The sequence below is a fragment of the Danio aesculapii genome, chromosome 6, assembly GCF_903798145.1.
Source record: "Danio aesculapii chromosome 6, fDanAes4.1, whole genome shotgun sequence".
Classification (NCBI taxonomy): domain Eukaryota; kingdom Metazoa; phylum Chordata; class Actinopteri; order Cypriniformes; family Danionidae; genus Danio; species Danio aesculapii.
In genome coordinates, this window is record NC_079440.1 from 46,478,782 (window position 1) to 46,491,077 (window position 12,296).

At 35.2% G+C, this 12,296-nt stretch overlaps 1 protein-coding gene across 1 annotated transcript in view; it reads right to left on the reverse strand.

Moving 5' to 3' along the window:
• Positions 1–12,296, reverse strand: part of shq1 (SHQ1, H/ACA ribonucleoprotein assembly factor) — a 75,864-nt gene that overhangs the window by 41,824 nt on the left and 21,744 nt on the right. The window contains exons 8-9 of the mRNA XM_056459140.1: positions 8,967–9,124; positions 8,125–8,178 (exon numbers count right to left, since the gene is read on the reverse strand). Of these exons, the coding sequence (XP_056315115.1) occupies positions 8,125–8,178; positions 8,967–9,124 (212 nt within the window). The remainder of the gene's footprint in view (positions 1–8,124; positions 8,179–8,966; positions 9,125–12,296) is intronic.

Consider the following 12,296-nt stretch of genomic DNA (forward strand, 5'->3'; position numbering starts at 1 on the left):
ATTAGCATTTCCTGAAGGAAATGCCAGTGCTTGTAAGATAGCTAAAGAATAGCGTTCAAGTTTGAGGACGCTTCGATTTCAGGTCTTTGTTCTGTAAATGTAAAGCCTCAAAGGCGGCGTCTATTGGCTGCGCATGAGAATCATCACATAACGCAACACTATCTTTTGCTTTAGGTGATTCAGTAGATGCAAGAATGAAACATAATGTCCAAGTATGCAAATAATTGTGAGGAAAAGCACCAATCTGAATTTGTTATCATTTTGTCATCATTTACTCATTTAGGAGAGGCAGATCAGCTGAGAATGAATGATTAAGCCTGAATTTGTAAGCTGGAACAAACAGTTCACTAAAAATATACACTTAAAGACTTAACTAGAAAAATGTATTTGCTAGAGGGCAAAATAATTAAACTGCTGACAGGAACCAGGGAGACAGATTTGTGTATGAATAATTCAGTCTGGTTTAATAATGTGGTTTCATGAACTAGATTAAGCAATTAGGCAGTGTTAGGGTAACGCAGTAAAAGTAATGTGAGTTATGTAATAATATGACTTTCTAAGTAACGAGTTAAGTAACACATTACTTTGAGAAAATAAGTAATAATATTTGAGTTACTTTTTAGTTTAAATAATGAGCTTTTCAAAATATAAAACTGCTGAATTAAAATTAAAGTGGTCAAAATGAATCACGTAGTCAATGAGAGAATGTGTTCATTATTTTGAATGCATTGAAGAAAAGGAAAAGGGGATTGTGTCAATGGACAGTGATTTTACTTAAGGCAAATAGAACAAAAGTAGCAAACACATTGCTTTAAACTTTCAATAATCTGTATTAAGGCATGTATAGCTTTGGGGTCATGAAGTTCTCAGAGAACATTATCCTAAAACATGTTGATGTGTTTTTACATGGTTTCTTCAGGTTTCAGCAAGTTATATTTAAGACTTTTAAAAACCTTTTGAAAACCATTATGAATTAAATTTTAGACTTATACGGGGCTAAATGCTAAGGCGTTTTTTGAATGGCCCAATTGGAAAAGATTTTTATTTGCCTGATCAAACTTTTTTAATATAATTTTATAAATTTAATAATACAATAATAATAGTTTAAAAATCAAAAAAATAATTTCTTTAGTTAATTCTGAAGAAAATATTTTAAATATTGGGTCAAAACAAGCAAGCTCTAGTTGTATACATACAATTCTTTCAACATAACTTTTTTTATATAAAGAAATTTGAAAAATGTTTTAAAGGTTTTAAAAACTATAATAAACTAAATGTATGCACAACAATCTGTCCAGGTCGGCTTCCTCAGTAAATACATGCAGAACTTTTAAGCAAATGTTATTGTAAGAAAAATATTGAATCCATTATGGTAAATAGAGTTAATAATTACATTCTTAAATAAAAATTTTAATAGTTTTATTGAGATGGATTGTTGGTGATTGGATGGCTGTTGGCTAGATTGGGTAGCTATACATTAAAAAGGAAAATTAAAACCTGTTTAAGACTTACAACACAATATTTCAGTAACTTTTAGGCCTTTTTAAGACACTTTAAGACTTTTTAAGACCCTGCGGACACCCTGTTTTAAAGGAAAATGTAGCTTATACAAGCGTTGTTAATAGCACAGCTCCTCCATTAAAACAAGAAAGAAAAAAAAAGTTCTGAAAGAGATCAAATCTCAGCCTGGTAATGAAAAAAAAAAGTTACTCAAAAGTAACATAACTCATTACTTACCATAAAATATAACTAAGTAATACAACCAGTTAACTTTTTTTTGGAGAGTAACTCAATATTGTAATGCACTACTTTCAAAAGTAACTTTCCTTAACACTGCAATTAGGTAAAACTGCCAAGGATACACTTAATACCTTTATCAAGAAAAAATGTTTTTATGTCATTTTGCCTTGACCTTTCTCCCAAATTTCTGACAAATTAAGTTTAGCAATGAATTTAGCTCATTTTATGAACCAGATCAACCAATTTATCCAAAATTGCCAGTTGCTAATCTCCAACTCTCAAAAAGAACCAGGTCAGAAGTCAAGATTGAGTGAATATTCATTTGAAAAAAAAAAATCATAAAAAAAAAGGCTTATCTAAATATTATGGACCACATTATAAAAGCTAAACTATAAATACCCTAAATTATCCACACATTAAAGTTAAAATGGTATCTACACTTCTAGATCTGTTCAGACTGAATTAATTGCAGAAGTTCAATAATTCGGGTCGGAGGTTTAGAACAAATCCCTGACATGAATGTTTAAGGAATATCAATGCAGCTCTGCCTCGCAAGCACTAAAAAGGAAACGAGAGTGAATGAGGTGAAATGAGGGGGCAGTGAGTTTGTGTGTATGTGTGTGTGTGTGAGCAGGCAGTTGGAGGATGTCATTACCACCCGTCCATTATCAGTATTGCAGTGTAGTGCTGGCTCTCAGTGCTCTGAGCTGGGAGAGGTGTCGGGTTACTGGTCCTCATTGTCACACTCTCCATGGAAATGTGCAGGATTAGGGACTGCTGCCGGCCCAGGAGTCAGGATACACGGACACAGACACACACACATACATACATACATACACACACACACACAAGGTCTGGGGCTCTGCTAACCACACATAAGAAATTTAAGGTTAAATTTGACCCTGGCTTTGGCATCAGCTTTGGCGCAGGATGATGAAATGTAAATGCCTGTCTGCTACATTTCACTATTCACACAGGCAAATGTATGCAAAGTAGTGATAAGCAAGAGTAATCAAGAACTCTGAAGAACCACCAATGATCTCTCATGAAAACATATTCACTCATTCATTCAATTTCTTTTCAGCTTAGTCCCTTTACTAATTGGGGGTCGCCAACTTATCCAGCATACGTTTTACGCAGCGGATGCCCTTCCAGCCGCAACCCAGTACTGGGAAACACCCATACACTCATTCACACACGGACAATTTAGCTTACCCAATTCACCTATAGCACGTTTTTGGACTTGTGGGGAAAACCAGAGCACCTGGAGGAAACCCACGCAACCATGGGGAGAACATGCAAACTCCACAAAGAAATGCCATCAGATCCAGCAGAGGCTAGAACCAGCGACCAGCGCTACCCACTGCGCCACAACATGAAAACATATTTTTTAAATAATTTCTTGTTTATTAAACTTTTACAGATATAACAAAGTAATTTTACAGAGACATTTAAACAAATATTAGTCCCACCCCTACCCTCTAAACAAGTTGAATTTACATTTATCTAAGAGAGAAAAGAAAAAAATATGAATAATAAATAAAATTAATGTAAAAATTAAATAAATAAATTACAAAATAAAAAAAAAATAAAAAAACAAAACACCTGTACAGAATACATATATACCAATATTACAAACATTAATCCTCATTATATTTGCTTTGCAATTGGACGACCCTAAGATTTAGATTGACAGTTTGTAGAGATACTATAGAGATACTAGAAAAGAAAATTCTAAATGGGTCCCATCTTTCAGAAAAAGCCATAGTATTGGTATTTATTGTAAACCTGATTTTTTCCAAAAGGATGAAGATCATTGCATCTCGCAACCAGTTGTCAAAACTCGGGGAAAATCTTTGTTTCCATAATAAAAGAATGCAAGGGTATTTGCAGTACAGCTCGATAGCCCTGCTATATTCAAAAAGTGCAATAAGAGAAACACAGTTCGATGTGCATCTTTGTCACAGAAGAGAAACACTTGAAAATTGATAGCCAAAAAGAAGTGATTTATGGACAAAGCTAAAACGTATGTATTAAGTCCGCAGGTTCTTGATTACAGCAATCACATTTGGGTCCAAGTCTTGAGTTATTTTTGCCAACCTCACTTTCGTCCAGTATATTTGATGAACAAATTTTAAATAAATGAGGCAATGTCGTGCACAGATAGAGGAGGTATGAATGCAGGACAAAATCTGGTCCCACATGCATTTCCTGTTTTTATTATTGTGACTGAATTAGGCTTCTGCCGGTATCAAATCTTCTTTTAATTGCTTGACCATGATTTATCATGATATGCGATATTATCATAACATTGACTTTAGCTGCAAAAAAAGAATACTTTAACGGTTATAATAACAAAAAACACTTTGTGAATTGTTTTATTGTATATACACATGTTCAGAGTGCACAAATATTTCAAACTAAATTCAATTGCAAAGGAATTATAAAGTACAAAAGGTAACACTTTACAACATAATTTTATTAAATATGAATTCCAATTATTAGAATAAATACGACTTGTAATCAAACCACAACTACAATTTTAAGAAATGATTAGGCATTAACTGAGAAATTAACATCATCTTAAATTATTAAAACCTTTTTAAGGTTTTAACGCGACTTTAGTTAAATTAAGTAATGCCAACTATTTGTGCGCTCTTCAGGGATTCTGCAGGTTTCATCAAGCTAAATTTAAGACTTTAAGACATTTTTAAGACCATTATGAACGAAATTTTTGACTTATACAGGTCTAAATGCTAAGGAGTTTTATTTGAATATCCCATTTGGGTAAAGATTTTTACTTGCTCAATCAAAAATTATTATAGTTTATTACATTTAATAATACAATAATAATAATTTAACAATAAAAAAATCTAGATCAGGTCAGTATAATCAGCAGTAAATAAATGAGAACTTAAGTAAAGTAATTAAATGCTATTTTTAAATAAAAAGTTAAAAGTTTAACTGAAATTGGGATTGTTGGTGATTGTATGAGTGTTAATGGCCAGACTGGGTAGCTATACATGAACATTATTAGGAAAATTAAGACCTGTATAAAAAGATTTAAGACCTTCAACACAATATTTCGGTAGATTTAGGACTTTTTAAGGCCTAAAATTTAGCTTTTGAGATTAAAACATTTTAAGACTTGTTAAAACCCCACGGATACCTTGGTTATTGCACAGTTGTTAACAATCATAGGTCTATAAATATATATATACAACATTTTCAATCATTTTCAGCATGAAGCAGGCCAGATGAATCCGTTATAAAACTACACAAAAAAGACTTTTGCGGCTTGTTCAAACTACTTATTTAAAAGAGTTGAAACAATTATTAAGTTTTTTAGGGTAACTTATTTGTTTTATGTTCAATCCACTTAAAATGGTAAAAAAGGATAATGTTAACTTAATCAACTTGTGTAAGGACAGCATGAAAGAATTGTGCGAAAGCCTGCATTTTTTTACAGCGTATTAAGCTAATCAATTAAGCCTCCATCTCGCACTGTTATGAACACCACTGCAAGTACATTTTAGTTAATAGATTGAAATCAGTGAGAAAAAGTCAGATTCATTACAGTAATCATGTTGAATTTAGTTAAAAATACAACTGAATTTGATTAGTTATTAACTCCATTTATTAAAATGATTATGACTTGTAATCAAAACACGACTATGTTTTTAACACATTATTAGGCATTAACTAGGAGATTAACATCATCTAAATTTATTAAAAGCTGTGTAGTTTTCAATATGAGTTTAGTTAAATTAAATTATGTTAACCATTGGAGCATTATTGCACAGTGTTAACGAACCACAGCCCTATAAATATTCACAACATTTACAATCAATGAAGCAGGCCAGATAAATTTGCAAATGTTTAAACTATTAAGGCAACCGATTAAGGCAAGTCTCCAATCATCTGGCGCTATTATGAACACCACTGCGAATAAAATATAAATTCTTAAAAAGCACCCTAAAAGTTAAATTTTCACTGTATTTTGCGGAGCAATCATCAATATTGAAGTATTAATATTGCATATGCCCATTATATTGAACATCACCATATATCTTAAGATTAGATTGAATGAGTTGAATTGTATGAATTCTGGGTGGTATGGCCTGACATTCAAGCCATGTGTTATATATAGCAAACTCTGACATTCACTACGGGGAAAATATTGAACGAGGGAAAAAGTCAGTGGTATCTCTGTGAATGTGCAACATCTGTCGCTCTTACGCCTTGAGTTCAGCATGATGGACACAAGAAAAGGCAGAAATTTCCATATTTTTGACCTTCCTTTCCACTCTGACAGCTACTCTCGCTTGTAGTATGAGAAAATCTCCTGGCATTGTGCTGATGCTTACAACATTACTATAGCAACTGAAGTAGATACAACGGATATTGACTGCGCTGTTTGAACAAACAGATCAGATTTAATTACTTGCTGAATAGCAGTGCAGGCAATCAGTCCTACAGATCGGATCTGGAAAACAGTGCATGCAAACAAAGCCTGAGTCTATACTGACACTCACTAGCCACTTTATTAGGTACACATTGCTATTACCTGGTTGGTTACCCCCTTTTTTGCCAAGTGGTCCTTACATTACAGCATTATACAGTTGATGTAGATTTGTGGGCAGCACTTCCAAATCTTCCATTCCACTACATGCCGAAGCGCGTTAGTGGATTAAGATCTGGTGACTGTGAAGTCATGTTCAAGAAACTGATTTGAGATGTGTGTCATGGTGCATTATCCTTCTGAAAGTACACTGTGGTCATGGCCAAAAGCAATGCTAATGCTCAGTTGGTAGTAAGGGACCCAAAGTGTGCCAAGAAAATCTCCCCCACACATTACACTCCCAGTGCGAACCACTGATAAAGGGAGGATGGATAGTGGATACACGCTTTCAGGTTGTTTACACCACATTCTGACCCTATAATTTGAAAGCAGTAACTGAGACTCATGAGATCAAGGAACCTTTTTCCAGTCTTCTATTGTCTAATTGTTGAGCTCTGGTAATTATAGCCTATTATAGTATTGCTGTTTTAAGCTGACAAGGGTGGCAGTTATAAGCTCTTCTGCTGCTGTAGCTCATCTGCTTCAAGGTTTGATGTGTTGTGTTTTCAGAGATGCTCCTCTGCAGATCTTGGATGTGGGTGGTTATTTGCTTTCATTTTGCCCCTCTATCAGCTTGACCTGTCTGTCCATTCTCCTATGACCTCAAGATGGCTGTGTGTGAAAATCCCAGATCAACAGTTTCTGAAATACTCACACAAGCACACTTTCATCCAAAAATGAGCATTGTGTCATTGTTTACTCATGCTTTATTTATTGAAACTTGTTTGACTTTGTTTCTCCAGTTGAACACAAAAGAAAAATTCTGAAGAAGGCTTAAACAATGACTTGGCATAGGAAAAATAAATACCATGGAAGTCATGGTAACAGGTTATCAGCGTTCTTCAAAATATCTTCTTTAGTGTTCAACAAAAAAAAAATATATATATCATTTTCTACTATCATAAATTATCATTTTTGGGTAAATTATAATTTTTTTGGGGTAAGTTATCCCTTTAAATCATATTGTTTTCCCATTCTGATGCTCAGTCTGCACTATTAACATATCATACTGACTTTACATATAGCAAAACAGATTGAGTTGCTGTCATGTGACTGGTTGGTGATTGATTAGTTATATGCATGACCGAGTAGTTAAACAGGCAAACATAATAAAGTGGCTGATGAGTACATGTAGGCCCTGAAATTTAGGTTTGTAACCCCTTGAGGGAGACTAAATAGTTTTTTTTTAGACTAGAATAGAGTGTCAATTTTCATTTTGGGGTAAATTATCCCTTTAAATCATTTTGTTTTCCCATTCTGATGCTCAGTCTGAACCTTCAGCAGATCATACTGACTTTACATAAAGCTCAACAGATTAAGTTGCTCTCATTTGATTGGTTGGTGATTGATTAGTTATGTGCATGACCGAGCAATTAAACACGCAAGTGTAATAAAGTGGCTGATGAGTACATGTAGGCCCTGAAACTCAGGTTTGGAACCACTTGGAGGACAGTAAATAGTGTTTTAGACTAGAATAGTGTGTAAATTTTCATTTTTGGGTAAATCATTCCTTTGATTCATATTTTCCCCATTCTGATGCTTAGTCTGAACCTTCAGCAGATCATGCTGACTTTATATAAAGCTAAACAGATTGCGGTCATGTGATTGGTTGGTGATTGATTAGTTATATGCCTGACCGAGCAGTTAAACAGGCAAACATAATAAAGTGGCTGATGAGTCGATGTAGGCCCTGTTCGCTAAAATCTCTCTTTCGTCTGTTCCCACATTCCATAGTGTTTTGTTGTGCTAATTAAGAAACATACCTCCAGCCAGCTGAGAGTCCCACTGAGCTTCCTGATGGTCCACGCTGACTCTACCTGCAAATCAAAACAGCGTCAGTAATCAAAAAACCTATTGTATTTTTATTTGACCCTATGTAATTTTTCACTGGTCACACTTTATTTTGATGGTCCGTTTGTTTAATTTTAGTTACATGCCAACTAATTCTCATTAGATTATAAGTAGACTGTTAGGTTGGGGTTAGAGTTAGTCTAAGTTGACAAGTACCTGCAAAGTTTCTTATAGTCAGTTAAATGTCTGTTGAAGGAGCAGTATTAACAGATATTAAGCAGAAATTACCTTTTCATTTCGTCAACCGGGTTAAAAAAATCTGATTAGACAGGAAATGACACTGGATTAAAAACTGTTGTCAATCACATAAGCACCATGCTTCAGTGATCCCTAGTGCTAACCACAAAGCCACAGCTCCAATGCTAAATTTATCACTTTAGACAAGAGAATGTTTTAAGAAGGTCTGATATGTTCTCTAGCTATTTTTATTGAATCAAAGCCCAGATTTCCAGTGCACATCTAACATATGTCGAAAGTTTGGGAGCCGATCCAACAGACCCAAACGACGCCCTTGCAACATTTGATCACTTCAGCTTCAGAAGCTGTGTTTTAAAACAGAACCACCATTTTCATATTTTCCATACAATTGCAACCATGTGCATCGCCCTCCAAAAAGATTCTTGCAACTGTCTGGAAAACATTACAGGAATGTATTAACTTCCTGGAGCTTTGTTGCATGTTAAAATGCCAAGACGGGCACGCCAAACCCACTTACTAGCGGAGAGACGTTTGTGGAATTCAAGCGTGCACTTACATTGTGCTCTCCTTCTGTGGTGCGCACATCATAGACGTACGCCAAGATGATGTCCACCAAACCCAACCAGACATGAAAGCGTGCTTTCTTATCCAGCAAGTACGAGCGGTTTGTGAACCTCCTCATCTGCTCCCTTTCCTCATCTGTGAAAGTCATAGCTGGAAGTAAAGAGAGAGAGAGAGAGAGAGAGAGAGAGAGAGAGAGAAAGAAAGACATTCATTGTTGTTTATCAAGTTATCTCAGGGAGATACAGTCAAAGCCGATATCTAACAAATTCACCCTGAAAAACAAGTTTAATGGCAGTTCTCCAGCATGGGAGTGATGGATGCCTCTGCTCCGCCGAGAGATTTAAGAAACAAAAGCATGTTCCCCACAATTATTTTTAAATCAGAGTCGGAGGCGAGGCTTTTGAAGCATAGTAAAGTTACCGCACGGGAAGAGCTTAGTTACAGAGCTTGATTGATGCCCTAAACTGACTTGATACTGCACCAGGGAGGAAGGAGTTGAAGGCAGGGCAGCGAGAGAGAGGAAAAAAAGGGCAAGTCAGCACTTTAGTAGCAGCTGAAAGTGATCCCCTGCTTGGCTGCAGCCCTGCCCCTGATAGAGGCCCTCGTGTGCATGCTTGCATGTCCACACACACACTTAAAGCTAGTGCTGGCAGAGGTCGACTTCTGGCTCTGTTGGGAGCTGCTGAATTCCAGCGACATGACGACTAAAGAGCTCCACCATTTTTCTCCTCTACCTGATTTACCCTCTAACGCAGCTGCCTCCGCCTGGCAGGAAACACGGACTCCTGGGAGACGAAAACCGGGAGCTCTGAAGGGAGTTCAGCTCCACCCCTGCTCTAGTCTTCTCTTTATATTACACCATGTCTGTCTGTAAATACTCACTGGCAGCTTGTTTTTATGTATGTGTGTTTAACTAAACTCTTAACACTGCACAAATCACCCTCATTCCAAACCTGTAAGATCATGTTGCTCTTTTCTAAACATTACAAGTAAAATGTGACCAAGGGTTGGGAAAACCCATAGCAAAAGAAAGCACCACAGGTGGATAGAAGTAGTTAAAAATAAATAAAAGAAGCCTTTGCAGTTATCCCAAGCCTTTTGAAGTCATCCAACAGATATTTCAGAAAAAACTAAATCTAAATGCATTATTCACTGATATTAGTTGAACCAAAATCTAAATATGGACATGATAAAAATGAAAACCAAGGAAGTCTGAAATCAAATACATCTACACATCCTGATGCTATTTATGAAAGGTAAGCAAATTTGGAACATAGGATATGGGATGGCATGAAAGCCGATTTTCTCTTTATAAGCCTAATAAATAAGTAAATAAATAAATCATAAAAATCATGACTCAAAAAAAAAAAAAAATCTAATAAATGACATTAAAAGCCATTCGAAAAAAATCTAAATATTCAAAATTATAACATAAGTCAAAAAATTAAAGGTGAAAAAAACAGATTATGCTCAAAAACAGTAAAAACAACAAGTGTTACAAAAATATTTTTCTATTTCAACACATTTTAATAACTAAATTTGAATGCATTATTCACTGATCTCAACTGTGCATATCTAGATATGGACACAACACAAATGAAAACCAAGGAAGTCTGAAATCAACTACATGAAAGGTGAGTCAATTTGGAATATGGGATGGCGTGAAAGCCTATTTTCTCCACATAAGCCTTATAAATAAGTAAATAAATGAGTCATAAAAAATGATGATGACTTAAAACGTCAAATTACTGACATTAAAAGCCATTTTAAACAACTAAAAATGATGAAATAAATCAAAATTAAGATTAACTCAAAATTAGGTGACATCATTTAATGCAGTGTTTCTCAACCACGTTCCTGGAGGACCACCAACACTGCATGCTCTGTAACTCTCATTAAAGCTCTTTCTAATAAGCTGATCTGAATCAGGTGTGTTTGGTTAAGGAGACATGGGCTGTTTCTCAATATGCGTTCTTCAGCAATCTTGCGTCCTTGTGTAACGTCACGATTAAGCGTCAAAGTTCAGTTTCTAAACTCAAAATCACAAGAACGGAGGACGTTCCCGGTTGTGTTCTTGGTATCGAGGATGCAGACTTGAGCATCGAACTTGCACTAGAAGTCGCAGAAGTCATATCAAGGTGGGAAGCACAGCATTTCATATAGATTTATTATTAAAGTTCAGAGATTAGTTCAGAGCTTATTTACCTCAGCAGTTTCCCTAAATGCAACAGTGAACGTAAACAATATCATGAAAATCTTAATAAATGTATAAATACATTAAGGGTGTTTATTAGTTGAAATTCATATTACAATTAGTTTTAATTGTATTGTGCAATCTATATTTGTAAAGTCTTTATGCATAGTAGATTTATTGAAAAGGGGAAAAAACAATAAATCGCTGTACGAATGCAGTCACGTGACCATCGGGAAGAACGCAGCATCTCATTTTTCACAGGACACGTTCTCTGTTTTTGCGGTCTCCCAAGTTCGTTCTTCCAAGGTGACCTGGCAAGACCGAGAAATAGAAAATGTGCAGAGCTGGTGGTCCTCCAGGAACGTGGTTGAGAAACACAGATTTAATGTTTATGAAAAAAAAAACATTATGGCCAACAGGGCTGCTTCTACATGAATAACAACAATAATGATCCAATATAAAATAAATCAAATTAAATAAAATTATTTTTCTATTTCAATACATTCAAGAAGATTCTCGTTACGCCAGTCTTCAGTGATTCTCCTAATACTAGTGTATGCGTAACTAAAAATCTTGCCTTATTTCAAAGCTAGCCTACAGACAATACACACGAGAACCAATTAAGTGTGCATTTTCTTCACCTCCTCCTCATTTTTCTTCTACGGTGCCGAGTGAATTGCATTTCCAGCTGTACAAAAACAAAGGAGTTCTCATGTATTGTGAAGCAGCCAGATTTGAACATATGTCAGTGTCAATGAATTGGCTTGTTCTTCACACAAAGCTATTAAGACTTAGACAGCAAAGAGATATAGGGAAAACAGCACTATCATCAGCCACCATGCACTTTTATTTCATCAAAAAGAGATGCTGGGACTTTTAAAATAAATCCTGAGCTCCACCAAAACCAGCAAAAGGTTATGAAAGCTTGTCTCTAGTTCAAAGTGAAAATTGACAGCTGTGACTTTACTGATTTAGTTTAATTTAATTTATTAATTTAATTCGCTAATTAAATCTCACATTTTATAGGCATTAATAATGAATTTGCTTTATTTGAGATTACTTAACACATTTTCAAAGCTCAAATATTGGACACGGGATGTGTTTGCCTTCTTTTGTTAAATGCTGTCA